Here is a 22,107-nt window from a genome sequence, read left to right as displayed (position 1 = left end):
GGCCGGGTTTTCAGTAAGGGTAGCAGGACAGAAAATACCAAAATCAAATGAACTGATCAGTTTTAGGGTGGATCAGGATATGAAAGTAGTCATATGAGAGAGAGCCATATGGAAGAGTGACATCTATAAGAGGAGATTGGGTTTAAGGGTTGGAAAACTCTCATAGGTTCTGAATTCCAGTCTTACAAAAATGCTTTAAAATTATATTCTACAGAGAAAATAAAAATTATTAGTTCTAATAATGTAACATCTGCCTAGTAAGGTAGGACACAAAAATCCACTTTAAAATGTATGCACTAAAAACAAACAGCTTGTTTGAGGTCTTCTTAATTTACTAGTCTTCTGGTAAATGTAATAACAACTTGCAATTAGTTTCTACCTAATATACATTTGTGTAAATGGTGACTACTGCTAAGCAAGTGTCAAAATCTAGAAGCCAAGGAAGGTATAGATTGTAATGCATTCACTAATAAATCCACAGGTAACTAGAAATATTTGCAAAATAAATCAGTGTTACTGTACAACAAGATGTTCTTTTGCATTCATGACATCATTGAAAAAAACCAGCCTAGGAAATATGTTTTTATTTACAAATTACAATGCCAATTCCAAAACTCCCAGCTTACAGAGATGTTTCTTCATATGCCTGTTGCAATCTAAAGAGAACTTTTAAGGACATAATAAATGTCTCTTTCAGGCAGGCTGTTAATATATTTTCCTCCTCAGCATCTCAGAGCCCTCTGCTGCGTGATGTCCTTCCTCTGTGGGGCTCGCTCACGCCTTGTTTACCTGCACAGAGAGCTGCCTGAGTGCCAGAGCTGTGCTTGCTGGATTGGAACAGACAATGCTCTTTGTGCTCCCGAGATAAGGGGTTGCAACAGTCAAGCTCGTTTTGTGCATCTCAACCACAAAATATGATCTTAATAATTACTGTGAATCAACTAAAATAGCAACTCATATCTTCTTCCCAATAGCCATACATTTAAAAGGTGCTTTTAATTTAGTGCTTTTTCATCTTGCTTCATGTGTTTGAGAATATTTCTTCCAACAAACTCACAAAACCTCCTTCCAGCAACAAAGCACAAGCTGTAAATTGTCCTATACCTCAGTTTTCTTTCAAAGCTCAGACAAAGGATTGTTCTTCCCCTTTTCATATTATGCCCACATAAATCAAAGCCCAGTAAAGGACAAGTCAAGTAATCTGAACAAACAGCCTACACTAAATATATGACTGGATTGTTGCATGTCATACTTCCCGTTAGTCACAGATAGAAACTAGAAACTTCTGACGAGGTTGACAAAGAAGCTGAGAGTAGAGCCATTGCATCATGGATATACTCAATAAGCCTGTTAACCTAGGACTCCATCATGCAGAGCTGATAGAGCACTGTCTGAATTTCTTTCCTCTGTTTTTTTTACAGCCAATGCCCCTTCTTGCAGGAACAACACTTGTGAGCTGTGCAGCGCCCTCTAATTATGATGGTTCGGTGATGGAACTGACTCCATCTGTCCAGATGTGTTTTCATGCTTTTCTCAGATATAGTCAGCCCTGTTCCTATCTATGTGCCAACCCAATTTTATATTCTGAAACAGGACTGACAGGGGAAGACAAGAGACTCCATCTCCCTCCTGTTACACTGAACATCGTTGGCTGATATAAATTGGCAACAACTCCACTAAATTCGGGACAGCTACATCAGCTTTATTTTGTTTGATGGTCTGCCATCTGATGATCTGTGCAATTCAGCTGATGGCCACACAGGGACTTTTTTCCCAGCTGCACTGCTGAGAAAATGACCTTGTTGCTAATGGGAAAGTCGTGAGTCTTATGATACAGTCAGAGATTCAGAAGTGAGGACACACACGCAGTAAAAGACAAGATGCCCAGCCCACTAGGGTTGTAATAACCCAGTGTCAGTAATGAAGATGTAAAGTCTGTTTCACAAGCCCCTCTTTGGTGGTGCTGCCACAGGGACATGGTAGAGCCCATCTGCAGCTGTGCCATCCTGCCTGTGCTGCAGAAAACCCACTTACCACAAAAGAATGTGAATAATTAAATGCTTTGCAGTCTTGAGGAAATTATTAAAAGCACATAATATAGACTTATAGATGTGGCAGTGAGACAATAGCACTACTGCCATGTTTAGAGAACACCAGCCAAACACACAGAACCACAGAACTGTGGGACCTGGACCCAACCGTTGCTATCCACAGCAAGAAAAATGTCATGCTATTCAACACCCATAGTCCCACTCAGGTATTCGAAAGCATGAATGTTGCTACTGAGCCATTTTCATGGGGACCTGCAGAATTCCTGATATTCATTGCCAAATGCTCCCTGGCATCTGCTATGAGGCAACTCAGCCTGCTCTGAATGAATAAACTGAAGCTGTTTCAAAAGACAAGAGTTGCTCAATGTCTCTATAATTTGCTCATCTGCAGATTTTGCAGTGCTTCTTTGACAGTGATTCAATGGTAGCAAAATCCCATGGAGGAAAACCAAAAGGAATGAGGTTGATGAGCTAAAGCAGTACCTCAAACAAGTCATCTGTCATTTATAATGGAGAGCAGTCAGCTAGGAGAGGAATGATAGTATACATAAGGTCTAAAATTGAAACCACAAAGTGATGTTTGAGAGGAATGAAGATGAAGGCAGCAAAACAAAAAGAAAATTACTGGAAAGCATTTGCATTTAAGCCCCGTATGTTTGAGAGCAGAATCATCTATTGTAAATTTCAATTAAAGCTGTTCCTTATATACAAAAGTTTATCTACATAGAAAAGTAAGATGGAGGCAAACTAGAACTTGCCCTCCAACTGACAGGGTGAGGCCAGTACAGCTCTCTGATTATTATTTGTTATTATTATTCAGTTTATCCTAACCTACTCTAGCAGGGGTTTAAATGAAGCAAGAAAGCCACCCTAATTTTGGAATTAAAAGAGCCCCACTGGGACTCAATCTGGTATGCCAATTTACTAGTCCAGTTAAATGGCCACTCTTTTTAACAAGTAATAGCAAGCCCTACACAAATGCATTTGCCTCATGACCCATTAATGACAGCAACAATATTGCTGTCTGCTGTTGCTAATGGCAGTACAGTACTGGTCTGACAGACAGGCATGTTTTCTGCACCACAGCAATAGCCAGCTTTATAATCTAATAATATGCAAGAATTAAAGCTAACATTTTAAATATCTTCTTGGTGCCCCACAGTATTTGGCAACTGCATTAGGAAAGGATGCACATCTCAGTTAATGCAGGTGGTGATCATTGGTTAGTTATTATTACTTCAAGACTAACATCATGTGTGGAACTACAGAAAGCAAAAACTAAGACAGCTTCTGCAGTGAGTAATGCAGACCGAAGGAGATAAAAATGCTGGAGAGAGAGGGCAAGCAATAAGGACCAAATGTTTTGTAAGGGCCCAGCTTCTAGGCTAGCCCTTATCTTGGTTCTTGCTTCTCCATCTTCATGGAGCTACTGTCTGCACACTTCAAAACTAAACAAACTTTCTGTTATGGTTGTATCCCAACATGGTATTTAAGCTAGACTAAGATGTACCACTAACTCTGGATGCAAAACAAATAACACAGTAACTAATTGTACTTTGCAATTACACTACTACTCAAAATGCTGATGTTAATAAGCAAACAAAAAAAAATAAAATACTCTGCTATTATATAATAATAAAATATTATTATTATATAATAATAAAATATTATATATAATAAAATACTCTCCCTCTGACATACCAGAGGGAGAAATGGAGGCAAGAGCAGCAGAGGCAAGGGTCAAAGAAGAAGTGAGAGGGGAGCTCAACAGTCTTTCTGAACATAAGTCCATTTTTTACAAGGGCCCATGGTTCACTGCAAAGATAACAAAGGCCAAGTTTTGCTTTTATAAAGCAGAGAGATTTCGAGAAAGTGTCAAATGAACCTGTCAAACCTCAAATGCCCTACTGGCTCAGTAGGAAACGTGACATAAAAAATAGGAGGGGAGAAAAAAGGTCCAATAAAGTTGTCTACAGAAACAGGAGTTCTGAATAATGTATTGCCAGGTACCTGGAGAGCACATGAGCATTTGTTTTCTGAACATGGCCAAATTAATCTATTTTCAAATGGAAAGACATCAGAGACAATTATATATTATCATATGTGGTCTGATATTTTCCAGTAATTTCAGTAGTTAAACGTCAGTAGAGGTCTCAGAGCTAGAATCAAAGAAAGGGAAAAATGACACTAAATGTGTCAAATTGCCCTGCCTTGCTGACACAGACAGGCAAGCGTGATCACTGAGAACATTGAGAAGGAAAATGTCCCCAAATGGGAGGCCAGCTTGAACAGAGAGATTAATTCTTTTTATTTTGGGAATTTCACAACTTTACTTGCAATTGTGGTGGGTCAACTCTGGCCAGCAGATAAGCAAGCCAACATCACTCATGCCCGCGTTCCTCTCCCAGGAACAGGAAGAGAACAGGAAGAAAAAAGGGGCAGAGAACAGGAAGAAAAAAGCAAGAAAGTCCGAGAATTGAAAAACAGTTTAATAAAGGAAGAGGGGAAAAAAATCAAACAGAAATGGAACCAAGCAATGCAAAGGCAGTAACTCATCACCTCCCACAAACAGACCAATGCTCACGTATTCTCTGAGCAGCCACAAACTTGGAAGACACCCCTCGCCCTCTTTCTTCCTCTACCACACTTTCACTGCTGTGTTTGATGCTGTATGGTACAGGATATCCCCCTGGCCAATTCAGATCAGCTGTCCCTGCCGTGTCCCCCCGCTAAGTTCTTGCCCCTCTTTACTGGGGAAAGTGGGTGCAGAGTGTGAAATACGAGAAAGTTCAGCTATTGTCAAAATATGGATGTTGGAGCCACCATTGGAGCCACAAATCACAGCACCATAGGCTGAAAAATATTTTAAAGATGCAATACTTTGGTGTGGTATGAATGATTTCCTTCTGCAAATTGCTCGGTCATACTTAGATACTTAGGTATTTACCTGTTGTTAGATATAAATTATTTTTAGATGTTTGTTATTTTTAGTTGTTTACTATTGTTACTTATCTGTTACTAAGTACCTATTATTAGCAGATACTTAAAAAGAGACTCGACAAGGTAAAGGCCTTGTCAAGCCTCTAAAGAAGAGAAATGATGCCTTAAGTTTTAGCATTCATTTTTTCCAGACTCTGTGCTGCCTAGGGGTGTAGTTCTGAGCTTCATATTAAGTGTGAGTAAGCTCTCTTCACAGAGTAGGTGGACAAAACAATTCCTTTTCTAGCTTGAGACCAAGGACAATCTATACAAGTTTCAGGCCCAAAAGCATAAACAACTGTGATCTGAAGAGAGCAAACAAGAAGGATGGGACTTCATTATCTGAAGGTGTAATTGGACAATTAACCCCAATATGCAAATGGACCAGAACTTACGAAAGTGTGAGACCTCGTGACAGGTCATCCATTTTTTTGGACTGGTGACCATTTTGGGTTCATCCTGGGTGTAGCCCTGGCCAAGCTCTTATACTGCCCAAGGTATATCCATCAAAGCCTTTTAATAAATATCTACTTTATCCTTTAACTCTAGCCTCTGTTCTTGGTCAGCCTTCTCAAGGCATCATGGGAAGCTGAAGCTGTCACAGAAATTAGGCAGAACAAATGGCAAACTAATTTAGAAAAAATATTTTATTCATAAAATGACTCAACATTGGTGCATAGACAAAATATCTTGGAGCTAGATAATTTAGTCCCTGAATACAGAAGTCAGAATAATTTTGTTCTTCCTTCAATACTGAAAATGAAAATAATAACAGAGAAATTATATCCAGAGTGGTGTTGTGAGGCCTCAGCTCCTGGTCTTTGGATGTGTAAAATCAAGGTGTCCAACACTTTGTAGGATCACTTCCTATGTTAGGATCATTTAATGAGTAAAGGGCATGTTAACTTTCCTTGAAATAATAATAATAATAATTATTGTTCCAAATAACCATAAAACCTTGATTCTTCAAAACATACATCATATGATGTATGCAGAAATTGTCTTCCTTCACTCTCACCAGAGAGGCAAACTTTAATGCAGAAACAATATACATGATAAACATGTAAGTTTTACAAAAAACCAGATTTTATATTTTAAAGCTGGACTTTTAACTTCACCAGAAAAAGAAGGTAAAGAACTCACATTAGTATCCATGACATTTTAAAACATTTGCTACCAGTTGTGAACTTTCCTAAGGATATATACATTGCTATCAAAAACTGGTAAAGGCAGTACAAGATACACAGGGAATTTCCTTTTAGCAGTGAAGACATGATAATAGTCACCCCAGCTGGATGTCACAGGAGTGACAGGTAAGTCACTCTTCCAATGACATCTAAGAATGCACTGGATACAAAAGTCAAGTCTTTGGTTTTGAAACACATTCAAATATGAAAAACACACCAACCCACCCCACCTCATTTTCTTTTGTATGGCCAGGGGATTTTCTTCTAAAAGTCCCACTATTGGAAGTTATCTGTACACTTTTCTCCTGAAAATAAATCTAACAACAGTTTTCAACACAGGTATCTTCGTTCTTCACATCTTCAAAAAGGCAACCTATAAAAGGAAGCAAAAAAATACTGTGATTAATTTCAACACTACAGGTAAAACAAAGATGCTTCTTTGTATCAATAGAAATTATATATTATAATAATCTTTTTATTTAATGACACACTAGTGCAATCAGAAAACAGAAGATGTACTGCTATTTTCCCACCTCTTCTCTACCTAACAAGTCACCAAAAAATTCCCAAACTTTCTTTTTTTGCTCAAGCACTGCCTGCATTGTAGAACTAAAATGTTTTCTTCCCCCAGAATAACAAAGAATGTTTATCTCATCTAACTTCAAAGGCTATTTGACAGTATTTTGAAACTTGCTTTGATTAAATCTTTGATACATTCCCAGTTTTGTCTGAATATTAGTTTATTTGAACAGTGCTGTCACTCTAAGTCAAATCCTGATTCCAAAGTCACAATAAGAAGTCCAAAGTCATAAAGAAAAATGTCTTACATTTTGAAATAACCAAAATCTTACCAGAGGGGAGAAGACAAATACTTGTATATGATCAGAAGATAGCAAATGATGTACCTCTTCTCTTTACTGCCCTAAGTGCACTGCCTAACAGCTATTTAGAGGGAAGGTGATCTATCAAATACAAGTGATCTATAGGATTTCTGCTGTCCCAAACTCATTTGTTCTTGGTCACACGCATGCAGCAGTTTCTCCTGTATGGCTTTGGTTTTGTTTAGCTTTCTTCAGGACATGCAGTATACTAATGCAGAAAGTTAAGTTAGCTGACTGGAAATGACACATCCAGATTCTTATCTGATAAAGAGATTGCTTCACATATTTCTTGTTGATCACAAAAACAGAAAAACAGATGTACAGATGCCTTCGCAAAAATGCAAGAAGAAAGAAAAATGACCACCAGGTTACACAACTGTCTTCTGAAAAGATACAACCTATTCCTCCTGTCTGATGAAAAACATACAAGAAAAGAACTTCTGAGACAGACACTTCCTCTTTGTTCTCTGCAAGAGCTTTCAACAGTCACTTAAGTGAAGATTAAAATTACCATCAATTACAACTCTGGATCTTCAGAGATGACCCTCAACCACCACTCTACTTGATGCTGTGACAAAAGAAGTCATGAAGCATGATCAACCAGAAGGAATTAAATGCAAGCATAAAGTATCACTGAGTATTCAGAACAGAGGATAAAACAGAGCTCAAACACTCCTTTTGGATACTGTGCCCAAAGTATGTTTAAGAGAGTTATATGTCTGCTATAAAGGATGTAAAAAAACAAAAAAAACCAAAAAACCAAAACATTTTTAACAAATCTAAGATGGTTCTCAGAGAATCAGTCACACAAAGGATTCATGTCTAAATAAAACATCTACAAGGCATAAATGGGACATGACAACAATTCTTGGTTAAGAATAGAAAAAAAAATACCATCCAAACTCACTTCCTGAACACTCTTTTGCTACTCCAAGACTAACAGCAATAACCCAGTAGAACACTGCAGTTACTGCATGAAAGAGTTTGTACAGGCAACACAACTGAGATCCCTGAAATCTCCCACATTTCCAAATAATTCTTTTCTTCTTCCGAACTGGAATTAAAATTCAGAAACAAAAAATTTCATGTCTTATATTAAACAGAAGGAAGAGATTCTTTATTATAAGGATGGTGGGGCATTGGAACAGGTTACCAAGAGAAATTGTGGATGCCCCATCCCTGGAAGTACTCTAGGCTAGGCTGGATGGGGCTTTGAGCAACCATTTGAGCGGGAGGTAAACCTGCCTGTGGTGGGAGACTGGAATGAGATGATGTCTGAGGCCCCTTCCAACCCAAACCATTCTATGATTTAAAGAACACAAATTTTCAGAAATGTCTATAGGCAAACCATGCCAACAATCAGCTGGCTCATCAAGGGTGGAAATTGGCCTGCCTTTCCCATGCAAATCTCACCACACTGACATATGCCCATAAAGTGTTTTTCAGCTTCATCAGCATTTTCTAGCAGTAAGCTGCTACATCAAAATAATTTCTGTCAGCTCAACCAAGGGGTGTTGCAAAAGTTAGAGACTACTCAACATATAGGGAAATTTATCCACTATGCCAAAGATTCCCATCCTCAAAGACAAAAATTGAAAGCAAAATCAATATGCTTGTCACCTTTCTCATGACTTAGTTGCTCAGATTAATAGAGACATAATTATGAGCAAATGTAAAATTTTAGCTCTGTGGAAGAGTCATAAGTTATACAGGCTACAGATGAAACCCTGGCACCAGTCAAATCAAAGACAAAACTCACAGTGACATTAACAGTGCAAGAGATTTGTCCTTGCATTGCAAGGAAAAAAAATAGAAGAATAAGAAAAGCAATAACCATCTCAATACACAAGACTCAAAATTTTAAGCAGATTTTTCTACCTGAGATTGCAGACTCCTTTGATACACAGTTTTGAAGTGCCATTAGAGTGGATATATTTGTTTAACTTGACTGCTTGCTATATTTTATAATGCATGAAACACACTTTTCTTCTCCTTTGAGAGAGTTATTTGCAGCATAATGCTACCCTAGACTGCTAGGCTCTCCTACTGCCCAATAAACTGAAAAGCAACGAAAGTAATAAATTATTACTGTCTGTGTTTATATTTACTACCAATGTGAATGAAAAGAGCATATTAGATCATTCCTACAGCTGACATACCAGCAAAAAAAAATGCAAATCAAGCTGTTTAAAAACCAACTGCAACCCACTAAAGTACTTCCAAACAAAATCAACTGAAACGAAACCACTTAGGAAGTTTCACCTTATCCATCCAAAGTTCAATATAAAGCTTATAAAATATTCCTTTATTATAATGCTACTGTAGATGCAGCTGGATATCTAAACAGCAGTAAATTATATGTTCTACATAATAAATGAATTACTATAGGTTGGGAAAATGGGACCATGTGGTTTTCCCCCAGTTTTCCATCTATTAGGATACATTCTCTACAAGATAGACAACTACTAGCTTCTTCCAGCTTTAGTAGCAATGCTTTCAGCAATCTGCACATCCAGTATTTCACTGCTATGAGAGGATTTTGAAAGAAAAACAATGTGCCGAACACTTATCTCATCTACAAAGGCTTATTACTAAATTCAGAATAAAAGTCAGTTCTAATCAGTTTTTTTACTGACCTTACCTCAGCACATTGTCCCCTTCTTAAAGTGCTCAGATTACTCCTTCAGTAAACAATAAAGCAGCATCAGCTTTGTTAAAAATCTCTCGGAGTCAGGACAACTTAAGAAATCCAGGTACTGATGCTCAGTTTTAGAAGATGTGCTCTCTTGGCTTTCTCAGAAAAATCATAGAATGGTTTGGGGTGGAAGAGACCCATAAAGATTATCTAATTCAAACTCCACTTGCCATGAGCAACCTGGTCAAGTGAAATATGTCTAAACACCGAGGAGTAAAAGGTGAAAGAAAACAGTTGCAACTTCTTAAAATATTTTTTAAACTATGGAGACCTAACGAATTTAGAGATAAAAGAAGGTGGTTCCAGAGGGCTGAAACTGGTGAAAAGAAATCTCTTCTACCAAGTGCTAACACTAGGTGAGCAGGCAGAATGGATGACTGCTGTAAGAGAAGCAGGAGCGTGAGAGAAGCAGCTAAACAACGTATTTTAAAGAAATGCAATCTGCAAATCATCTAAGCAAGGAAAAAGAAGTTCAGTCTTTGAATCAGCTCCAAGAACCATCCAAGGAGCCAGATTCTTACTTCCACAAAATAGGAAATAATACGTCAAAAGTTGCATTCCCATGTTGTAACACAAGTTTTGAAACTGTTCTTATGTTGCTCTCTTTTAAGGAGTCCAAGTGAACGGCACATAAAAATCCTTATGTATGTCTCTCAAAGCTGACAATGAAGGATTTTAAATACCTATATCTCTCCTAAGAGCTAAATAAAAGTATGTAGAAGATACAGAATTTCTCTTTAGTTTTAGAGAGGGAATTGTACTTCAGTTTACTTCTGCATAATTATAAAGGAAAATAGTGGGTTGGAAGTAGTTATGTATGCTTCAGTTTCAGCAGAAGAAATTAAATCTCTGAATGCTTCCTGAAATATGACTGCTGTGGTTTTTTCCACAGCACAACAAATAATAAAAAACCACCACCAGCTCAAACCTCAAGTTTAAATGTATAAAAGACATTTTACTGTTGTCTTCTTTGAACATTAGGCCAATTTTTAAACACTACCATGCCCAATTCATAATGCTACATCGTGTTTTAGAAGAACACAACTTACATGGCTATCTTAAATCATCTCTACTGCAAGAGGCAGTCTGTATATAGACAGATACCCATGCTTTAATCCTGCACATGTGCTAGTGTGAAATCAGGCGTGATGAAACGACTGCAGAGGAAACGCTGATTACACACCAGCAAGGCTACAGCCTACAATCAACATCAAATGCTGTATTTATTTCCACTCAAGGCTGACAGGTAATCAAGCAATGCCATGCTATCCATGTGCACAGGAAGAGAATAACCTTCCCAAAAAGACAAGGACAGCTGTGGGCAGACCTCTGCTCCTAGATCCAGCTGTGCTGGATGATACTAATCTCACAGGCTCATGGTGTCTCTCTGCTGCAAGTTACTATTCCTCTATCCCCACAAAAGACCACTTCAGACTTTCTCCTACAGTCTGGTGAAATCAGACTGTTACACCAAACTCTGCCCTCTGGTCTGTATTAAATGGATGGGTTTATCCTAGAAACAAGAAAGGGAGGGCTTGCACAAACAATTCTGCTGGCAGATCACAGGGGAGAGACAAATCTCTGGTGGAAATGAGAGTGAAAAGCTGAGGATAGTGGTATTTTCCACATGTACAGCTGGATTTGAAAGATAACATATACTCAAAGCCTCAGACCAGTCTAATTCATCCAGATTTGTATTGCTACAAATGTTATGGCTAGTGCTAAGTGTTATGGCTTAAGCCTTAATAACTACAGCAAGTACAACTGCTTGTGTGGTTGCAATTATATTGCAGTCAAGATGTCCTGTACATAGAGTACACTTGGAAAAAGACCTTGGAAAAAGACTCAGAGAAAGTGATATAAACATGTTTGTGTGAGTATAACTGAACCTACATATCCCTTATCCCCATATTTAATAATGCACTAATGCCACTACAGGGACAATGTGCATAAACAGACAGAGAAGGCCATAACCCTGCGTGACACATTTCTCACTCCTGTAAAATAAAGACAGATCAACGAGTGGGAGAGTTAAAGCATCTGCACCATGCCTAGGTCCCAGCTCTATAAATATTTGATTTCTGATAAACTCTGTGAGAAGTTTGGCATGGCCACAGGTGCTGAAAAGGGACAGAGCAGACAAAGGGATAAGGTCTTTCCCAGAGGGGAAACAGTGCTCCTTCCATTCCTGCACCACCACCAGAAGCAGTGACAACTTATAACTGTTACCATTACCCTGTGGATTAGCAACTACTGGCAATAGCTGGTTATAAATAGCCACATTAAATCTTAAGAGTTCACCTGCCTACCCACACCATACAGTTTATATATTTGTTCTCACCTAACAATCTGGGATCAAGCCTGCAGATGCCCAAATACTCTGTTCCAGAAATACATTTGGCACCAGTGTGAATGAATGGACACAAAGCAGATGGCATTAGATGAGCAGAGACGTGAGAGAACATTAACTGCTATATTTACACTTGCTCCTACTGAATCCAGAGACCCATAAAAAAGCAGCTGTCTTTTCCAGCCTTGAATGTTACCAAGCTGTTGCATATTACCCCAAGATCTCTGGGGTAGCTTTTGGGGAGAGCAAAGGCATTTTTAGAGGAAATTGGAGAGTAAAGCAGCATGTTCGCTACTAGAAGAATAAGAGGAGCCAGAGACAGAATCATTATGGTTGGAAAAGACCTCCAAGAAGATGGAACCCATCAATCATTTAGATGATCCTACCTTGACAGCACACTATGTACTTGTCCCACAGGGCCTCCTGGTAGCCTGCAAACTCACTGGCTATGCTCCAGCAGCAAAGGTGTCTCTGTTACACTGATGGTTAGCTCTTTTTCTTCTGTACTCCAGGCTCTTGTGATAATAGTTGAACCTTGGGTCACTCAGTGCCTGTTTCTCCTATGGCATGGAGGTCATGTAAGCAGGTTTGGCTGCTCTAATATCCCCTCCACAGCCCATCAATGGCAGCCACTTCACACAGCACGTCAACAATAACTGTTTTATGTTCTCTCACACAGGGGAAAGTTTCCCAACATGCTTTAAATGCCATGCAGTGAGAAGTCTGGTTTTGAGTATGCACCAGAACATGAAAAAGTGTTTCATCTAATTACCCTTCCTTTACATTTTTGGTCTAAGAAAACCAAGGGAACATCAGCCTGTGTTCAAAGCACCATAGCTTCATATCACTAGGCTGGTATGTCTTAAGCATTTTACTATAGAAACAAAAATTTTTGAAAAAAAAGTCTCTAGAAGAATACAAGTCCCTTGAAAAGGTTACTAAAACAATACTACAGATTGACAGAACAGATACAGTTGTACAAGCCAAGCTTAAAATATTTAATGAAATAACAAAACTAATGTGTAGGGTCAATCTAAAAAGTGTTCAAGACTATCACTATCATGCTCAAGTTTCAAAGAAACTAAAGTACATCTGGCATACTCTCTCAGACAAACACAGCAGCACTGTGCTGCAGGACCATGTCATGAAGGCAGTAATGAAGCACAGATTGTGGAACCATGCTATCCCAGCAAACTAAAACCCTGCAAATTGGGTTGAAGAACAAAGGGATATGGAATGGTGGCTTTGCAGTCTGACCCACTAACCCCTACAGGGCTCAGGTTTGGGTAGGGAGGAGGGGGCATTCTGTGAAGGACTCTTTACCTCACTCACTCCACAGGATGTCAAGGTCATTCTTTAGCAGACATCTGCAGGGAATTTCACATCTCAATGAGTATGTGCTTCAAACAGCTTTAAGGTCTTACAAGAAACATAATTTTGGTCAGTGCAATGCTACCACAGAAGCAGAGGAACAGAGGTGGCAATGAAAGGTGGGAAGAGCCTGGCTTCAGCAGACCTATCATCTGAAGAGTGAAATTCCCCAGAACTCCCAGAAGGCTGGGGAAAGGTAAGTCCTCCACTGTACAATGTGAAAGGCACTGTACATCTCTGGGCTTTCTAGTCTTCAATGCAGGAAGAAACTGATTAGAACACCACTCAGATAAATCACTTCTGTCCAAGCTGGAGAAAATGTGAAATACACCCAAAACAACCAAGCAGAAAGAGAATTAGATTACTTTCATTCAATTTCTAGTGGAATTCATTTCAACAAAAGCAAGGGTTTCCTTCTTTAAATATGATTTCTCAATCTGATAATGTACCTCCAGGATTTAAGAAATAAACCCATCTATAAATCAGCATGCATTCTTTCAACCTAATCCTTCCTAAAGTATTCATTTCTTATAATAATGAAGCTAGATTTGAAATGTGACAGAGATAAATTAGAAAAAGCAAGAGATTCCTCTTAAGAGTACCAGGCTGTGCATGTCTACTGCAAGCTATCACTTTGCTATTGTTAACAGTTGCATGATGAAACTTGCCAAAGCTTTAGAGAGAAAACCACTGGCAGTTGCAAAAACAGTAGAAAATAAATCTCTGCATGTTTTTAGCTGATATGAAGAGAAGTAATTCTTTAACATTTTAGATCAAGTAGTTCTTCGTGTGAAAAAAGGAAAAGTTTTTTTGAGTTTGTTTTATTTCAGGATGAAATGCCTATTAATCTTTTTGTTTCTTTACATCTAGGAGCCACAAAACTTCATGGTTTTATTTTGTTTCCTGCCAACTCTTCCTCATTAGCCTGTACTATTTTTATTTCCATGGCAGATGTTATTTCTTGAGGTACCATGATTAAGACAGGCACAGAAATAGGAGTATTATTTACCTTTGCTAGTCTTACACACACTTTCTTGAATGTAAACCATAACAGAGTGTGTAATTGGGGTACTAATGTTACATTGCAATTACTGATACAAAGCAAACTGAGCTAAAAAACCTCATGGAATTTGGGATTTTCTTAGTCAACACCAGATGAGGTTTGGTTTTTACTGCAGTAGTCACCAGACTCCAAACTTAAAACTAATCATGCAGTCAGAGCAGCACATGTTTCTGCATCAAGTGGTTTTAAACTGCTGCAGAAAAACATTTGTTTAAGCACATATATTCATGGCAGTTGTGAACACAGGTTAACCTAAAACAAACAAGGCACTGCAAGCTGCTGTGTCAATTAACTGCATGCTAGCTGCATCCTAAAGCTAGAGACGTGAAGAAATTAATGCCTGACAGCCCAAATTTAAACATATGATGCAGTTTCTAAAAACTTCTCAGCCTTGCTGAAAGGTTTGTCATGAGGCTGAATTGCAGGAGGGTGGGTCTGCCACCCCTGCTCTCCAGTGGGCCATTCCACGCTCACAGGCTGCTGTCACAGCAGGACTGGCTCCTGCACGATTCCCTGAAAGCCATGTCACTCTGAGCCTTGGCTCTGTTTCTGCAGCTCTCATGCCACTAGATTTCCCTGTACTCTTGGGAATCTGCTTCAACTGATCAGAATCAATAATATCCTGCTGTATCTTCCCCTGAAAGGGAAAGAACTGACACACTGGTGCTGCTGTGGCATTCAGCAGCTGCATTTTTTATAGTATTTCTGCATTGAAGATGAGGATAAAAAAAGCCCTGAACAAGGCACTATGAACAGCCTGCTGTATTATAAAACAAAGGGCTAAACAGAGAAACATATGGATTTATTTTGTTGACCATGAAGCAAGTGAATAGTATGTAATCCATAGAGAATAAATAGGGTGAGCTAAGTGGCCACATAACCTCTCTTAAACAGTGAATCTCCTGTCTCAAAATTAAGCTGATAAAGTATGGTGCATGTCAGGTGTGTTTCACAGCACACAATGCACTTACATCTTTGATTAGATGCTGGCTTACCCAGATGTGGGATGTTCTGGTCATTTGCATGGCTGTTGCTCTCAATTAGATGCTCTTAGGTGGTATACTCTGCAACAAAATTTATGAAGCATCCTATCTCATCAAAATACCCTTGTACTCTATTTCAATGCTACTATGTCTTAAAGAGAGGGAAGTGCTAACATATGTGAAAGAGAAGAACTGGTTTCAGGTCTTTATTACACTGTAACACAGCTGGATTCAAAGCCAGAAAATGTGTCTTTTCCTCTCCTTTTAGACATGAAATACTGTAGCACACTCTAAAACAGAAAGGTGACTTTCAAGGGCTGCATCATACAAATCAGAAAAATGAATAATATATTTTTCTATTACCAGCTTCATTTTCTAGCTCAAATGATCCCCTCACCATAAACTAACATTTTCTCTATTACTCCCTCTTATTGAATCATTCCTCACAGTAACTCAAATTGTCTTTCTCCTATTTTTAACCACTACTCCTAATCAATCCTTCTCCTTTAAACACACACAACACACCTTTCATCAGGATTTACCTCCAACCTGCACAATGTCAGATATACTGCAGTAGAAGATAAAGTCTTGCTCACAATTTCTCCAGGAAAAGATTACTACAAAAATAGTTATTTGTTTCCCAGCTGCAGCAGCGGGTAAAATCTAGAAGTCAGAATCCCCTTCAGGGCCTGGCTGGAGATGTCTTTCCTTGCTTATGTTTCTTGTCTTTTTTCTCCCCTCAACTTCCTTGCCCTTTATAGGAGTAAAACAGCAGGCTAAGCTTATTTCAGGTCTAGAAGAAGCATGGTGCAAAGATAAAGAGGAACTGAACAGGAAACCTAAGAAGAAAGGAGGAGAAAGCAGTATATCTTGCTATGAACTGAAGTGTAGGGAAGCATTTGCACTAAATAAAAGAGATACAATTGGGGTGCATTAACAAGGCTATCATGCAGGCACCAACCAAAGAAATTATTTGGGCTTCCCTCCCACTCTCCTTAACTCCCAGTGTAAAAGCAATACAGTTATCTCCTGGATTCTAACGATGGCAAGATGACAGAGATATTAGATATTAATGTTGTAGGTCAATGCATCTTTGAACTTTAATTTAATGAAAATCGGTCTTTCTCTTTTTGTCCAAATTTAGGTCCCTGTTCAGAGTCTGTTTGAGGCCAATCATAAGACAACCTTCTCATCTCTTACACTGAAATGCCTTAGAAAACCCAATAGAGAGGTAAAACTGACACAGAAAATTATAGAGCAGCACCAGAGGTCTCATGCTCTGCCTTCAAACAGATTGTTAGGAAAAGATTTATTAAATACTACTGTGGTAAGGCGCTTTACAAACAAAGAGGCCACAAGGAAACAAGCCAACTACTTTGGTTAATACTCTACTTGCTGATGGCCTGGAGGGTATAATTGCAGTTTAATTTTGCTTTTGTCTCTAAACTGTTACATTTCTTATCTAAAAAGAAAATCTACCAAACCCTGAAAGCCAAGAAATAGTCTACCCTCTTCATATCCTGCAATGTTTATAGTTAGTTATGTCATAGAAATCAGTACATAGATGTAAACTGGGTTTCTAAGAGTCTCCCTCAGCAAATGCTACAGGAGCAGAGCACACTGTGATGCCATGCTGAAATTTCTGGGATATCTTGTCACATACTCAATGTTGCCACAGTGTCAGACATGGCCATCTCTTGTGTGCACACCCATTTCTCAACATACCAAACCCAAATGTTACCTGACATATGACTTGACATGCCAGTAAGATGTGGGGCAGAGGGAACATGACATAAAATGGGTGCATTAGAGAACAGAAATAAATTATATCTTTTATTGAGAGATTGGTTATATGCTCACATTTATACACAATCTTTATTTTTACATGCAATCCGAACCATAACTCTAAAGAAAGCAGTAGAGGAGATTAAAGGAGAATGTGGCACTGTTATGTAACACTTTGAAACTAGATAGGTTGAACACATCTCTTCATTAGATTATCTTTTGAAAACTTCATGGAAAAAAAAGCAAGTTCGGAAAATTAGCTGCTTAAATTCTCTCTTTGCTTCCTGGCAATTAAAACTGGAGTGAGAATAAATACCTCCCTGCATGAGGTATGAGGATTAATTTGTTTGTGTATATAAATGGGTATTTAAGTATCAACTACTATTTTATTTTTAACACCTTATTGGGACTACTGCGTTCCTACCAGAGTTCAGCTTTTGGCAAGAGATTAAGACTGAGTTAAAACAGGAACAGGTGTTTGGAAGATGATATGGCTACAATAAAAGCACAAACCAAGAAGATGAAGGGAAAAAAAAATATATAAGGCATTAATTTCTATCCTGTGAAACAGAGAGACACACAGAAAAAAACAAAACCACAATAATGAAGGGATATTTCAGAAAACATCTTCTCCTATTATGATTCATTCCCAGGGGAACAGAGTCTGAGCAGGGCTGTCCTTTGGTCCCAGGTCATCCCGTTCCTGTAAAATCTCATGATGCCTATTAAATGGCCAAACATTCAGTAAATACTGCTGGGTAATAAAACATTTTCAAAGCCTCTAAAGGATGTAGGATTTTAAGGCCACTCTCAGTGAGATTTAAGCTCCTAAATTATATCAGGTATTTTTACAGTGTGCATTTCTGGTCTCTAAGATCCCTATAGCCGTTACTAGGTCAAACTGATTTTTATTTCTAGGGATTGAGCACATTCTTTTGCCAGCTGCAACCAGAAAAAGAGCTGAAATCACCCATTTTAAGGCTCAAACTCATGAAAACATGTTTTCTTGGTAAAAAGAACCATTACTGACCTTGAAGCTTCATAAGAAAATACAGTATTTACCATTTTCAGAATATTTTTCCTGTAGCAATAAGATAATTGAAGATAAAAGCTTTCAAGTAGTTTGTTTTTTTGAAAGCAGACTGTGCTCAAACATCAATCCTGCAAGTTAAACCTCTTTTCATCAAGGTTTACTATTAATTCATACTAAAGTAAAAGTAAATAAAGTGAAGACTTTTAAAAGCAAAGATCTGTGGGGAAGTAGGTGTTGAAAGATGTATGAGGTTTGTTACTACTATGTTTATTGCCATATTCTTGTGAGAGTAGGACATGGTGTATAAAATAAATAAAATTTAACTATGGAGATACCAGGAAGGCTCTCCATGGGCAGCATGAGCCCTCAGCTCTGGCAACTCTCAGCATGATTGAACCTTAAATGTCAAAAGTTTGACTGAGAACATTGTAAGAAATTAAAATGGTTGTCTAAACTATATTCAAGTCCCTTATGTATTTCATTATGAAAAAGCTTGTCTGTAGAACTGAGAGAAGGAATGTAGTAATGTAATTTCTGCATGCTAGATGTTTATTTTCCTGGTATTATATGATTCTTGCATTTTAAGAAGGTTTAATGCAATTAACTTTGACTTCAGTACATTTAAATTGCATCCTTTCTAAGTATTTCTTGTCAGTAGTCACCCACGAGAGCGAAGTTTATTAAATTAGCAAGAGAGTAAGAAAGATTTTAAAACAAGTTATGACAGAGAATTCTCTTTGAAAACAATACTGAAAAAACAATTTTGGCCAGAGACAAACTTCCTCGTCCTTTTGATTCTAATGATTTCCCCAACAATAACATGGTTATTCCAAAGTTGAACTTTGAATCAAAGTGGATCTTTGATTCTGTACACACATTGGAACACCTCTATTGTCCAAGGGAGGCAATTATTCATGTGGTGAAGTGCTTATAGGAGTCAAACCTAGACTCATAAATAGCTTTTGGATTCCTGCCTCTGATAGGCACCAGACAATTTTAAATACTTACTCTCTATCAGGACAGATTTGGAAAATTTTGATGAATGTATCAATTAATGGCAATTGAAAGTTAATTTGCTGTCCTAAAGGAAGGGCTGTACAAGGAACCAGGGGGATCTTAAGACAGAGGTTGACCCATTGATGATCCATAATGTTATCTGCAATCACAGGACTAAATTTGATGAAATACAAGAATTCCATGAGGTCCCAGATACAAACCAGACCAATTACTGTGAGTCTGTGAAGTAAAAACTGCTCACAGAAGCTAGGATAAACATGTGATAGCACAGAATCCAGACCAAAACCCTTTCTGAACCAGTCTCTTCCTCAGATTCCTATCCCAGCATGTCAGAAGAGCAGCAAGAATGGGAAATGCAAGTTAACACTCTAAAGCAGAGGTCAGACTGACCCCACTCACTGGCACAGCAACTTCCACTGCACGGACAGGACTGACCTTTTGCAACAATGACCTGTTGCATACTGCAGCATCACTGGAAGTTCTGAATCTCAGAACCCTGATACTGTTCTTCTCAATTAACCATGACTATTCAAAAACAGGAATAAACCCCACATATAGGCATTTAATTATTCAAAGCCAAACACTTATCCCAAGCACAGCCTTTTTTGGAAGAGGATATGGCTGCAATAAAAGCACAAACCAAGAAGATGAAGGGAAAAAACAATATATAAAGCATTCACTTTCACTAATGTCAAAGATTATACATGGACCCCAGCAGCCTTCACTAATGTATTTCATATGCATTTCTTTGGTGGAAGGTTAAGCAATAACCAAATGCTCTTGCAAACTTCCTCCCCACTGTGTTGGCACATCTGCATAGTCACTGGATAATGCCAAAGAGGCAGAAGGAAGAGACAAGGTTACATGCACAGGAGGCTGGGGGAGATGGAAAGGCTTAGATTAGAATAGAAATAGAAAATTCCACTGAATAGAAAATTCCACCCTCAATACCACAGCAATGGCAGCTGACGTACAGATCATTAAAACAGTCAAAATAAAGGTATAGGGAGAGTCATGTGAATGAACACTGAATGGACATGGTATTAAAACATCTGCAAATACACTCTGGAAGCAGCAGGTTCCATAGGCAGCTTTTCACCATATTCAGCTTTATACAGGGAAGTCACATAAGGAAGCAGGATACAGAAGGCAGCTTTCCATATCATCATATCATATCATACCATCATATCATATTCTGTTACTTCCTGAAGTTATTTTCATGTCTGATTTATCATGGAAAATACAGGTAAATGATTCCATATGTCTTCTCTGACCTCCAGGTGATCCTGCCTAGAAGCCCCAGACCTTTGCACTCCCCACAGATCTCTGTTACTTCTGAATTGTGAGGAAAAGTTCATATCCTTAAAGATGTGAAATGTGACAAAAATTAACCAAACACTCAGGAAAACCTCAGGCATTTACACACATTTAAACACAACCACCAAACCAATCTCCCAAGAAAACCTTCAGAGTACTGGATTTAAAAAGTAGAGTGCAGGTGCATCTATTGAACAGTGCACCCTCTCCTCTTCCATCACTCTTATTTACCCATTTCATTTCTAATAAAAACATATCAGCTCTGAAACTGAGGAATGTGTATGCATCTACTACCACAGCATATGCTTGCACTGTGAAAGAATCAAAGGATTAACAAGACAGAAATTCCTGTGAGCATTACCTATCTCCCTTCATAACCATTTTATGGAGCTCATAAACAAACTGTTTCCCCCCATACTCACTTTCTGCAGCCTCCCTTTTTTGTCACTTTTGATTGAAATTTGCCACACTTTGATAGAAATTTGAAATAATCTCCTTGGATCGTGCTTTTAATTTTTCAGCCAATTGCTATGCACTGCTTTTAGCTGTAATAGTAACAGTTTGCTCAAGGACACACACAATGAGTCATGGAAAGAGTAAGGATTTCCAGGCTCTTAATCCAATGCACAGACAAGGCCTCTCATGTTTCCAATTTTCAGGAGCCAGCAGGTGGGGAGAAGAGAAGACAAAAGAAAAAAAAGATGGGAGGGAGTCTTTCTTAGGTAAGCAAAATAGTCAACCAGAAAAAATCTGCACAAGATCTTCTCAGTTCCAGATAACTGATGTATGAGTAATCACAGAATCTGCTGAAGAGCTTATATTTGATTTAAAAAAAAAATGCAATTGATAGAACAGAGGAAATACATCTATCAGCAGGAAAAAGACACCAAAAAATTCTTAAAGCAGAAAGAAAAGAACAAGTTTGCTCAATAAGCCTGGAAACAGAAGAGAAAGGAACTTATTTCCTTTCAGGGCAAAGGGATTTGGAAGCTTGCTCCCAAATAGGAGTGTAGGTAGCAACATTAGCATATGGCCACCAGAGAACTGTGAAATAATCTGGGGGTTGTGAACATGGAATTAGGTGACATAAACCAGTTCTCACCTGAACACACTCCAGAAACACTGTGTGTTACTCTTAGGAAGCTGATTCCCCTCAAGACCAACTATAATTAGCAAAAGATGAGGAAGATTCAAGAGACAAATACAGAGTTGAAGTATCAGCATCCCCAAAATAACTAATAACCATCCTAATAATGCCACCTACTCCAAAACACTATGCAACTGTTTACAAGACCCATTATGTCACAAAAGAACAGGAAAATAATATTTCATCCCCATAAAAGTAGGCCACTCATCACATTCTGAAAAGGGATCCAAGCAAAAAAAAACCAGATT

General features: G+C 38.3%; 1 protein-coding gene across 2 annotated transcripts in view; it reads right to left on the bottom strand.

Moving 5' to 3' along the window:
• Positions 1-22,107, bottom strand: part of UBE3D (ubiquitin protein ligase E3D) — a 98,499-nt gene that overhangs the window by 16,450 nt on the left and 59,942 nt on the right. Inside the window, exon 11 of one of the 2 annotated variants that reach the window (XM_054280388.1) lies at positions 16,041-16,048. In XM_054280388.1, the coding sequence (XP_054136363.1) occupies positions 16,041-16,048 (8 nt within the window). Of the gene's footprint in view, positions 1-4,563; positions 6,591-16,040; positions 16,049-22,107 lie in introns of those variants that run through there. The other variant, XM_054280389.1, reaches the window with a different exon arrangement.

Source organism: Melozone crissalis, unplaced genomic scaffold (assembly GCF_028551555.1).
Source record: "Melozone crissalis strain CALT ecotype California unplaced genomic scaffold, PUWL_Pcris_2 ptg000027l_1, whole genome shotgun sequence".
Classification (NCBI taxonomy): Eukaryota; Metazoa; Chordata; class Aves; order Passeriformes; family Passerellidae; genus Melozone; species Melozone crissalis.
Note: the sequence above shows the minus strand (reverse complement) of the source record. Positions and strands in the feature narration are given on the sequence as shown.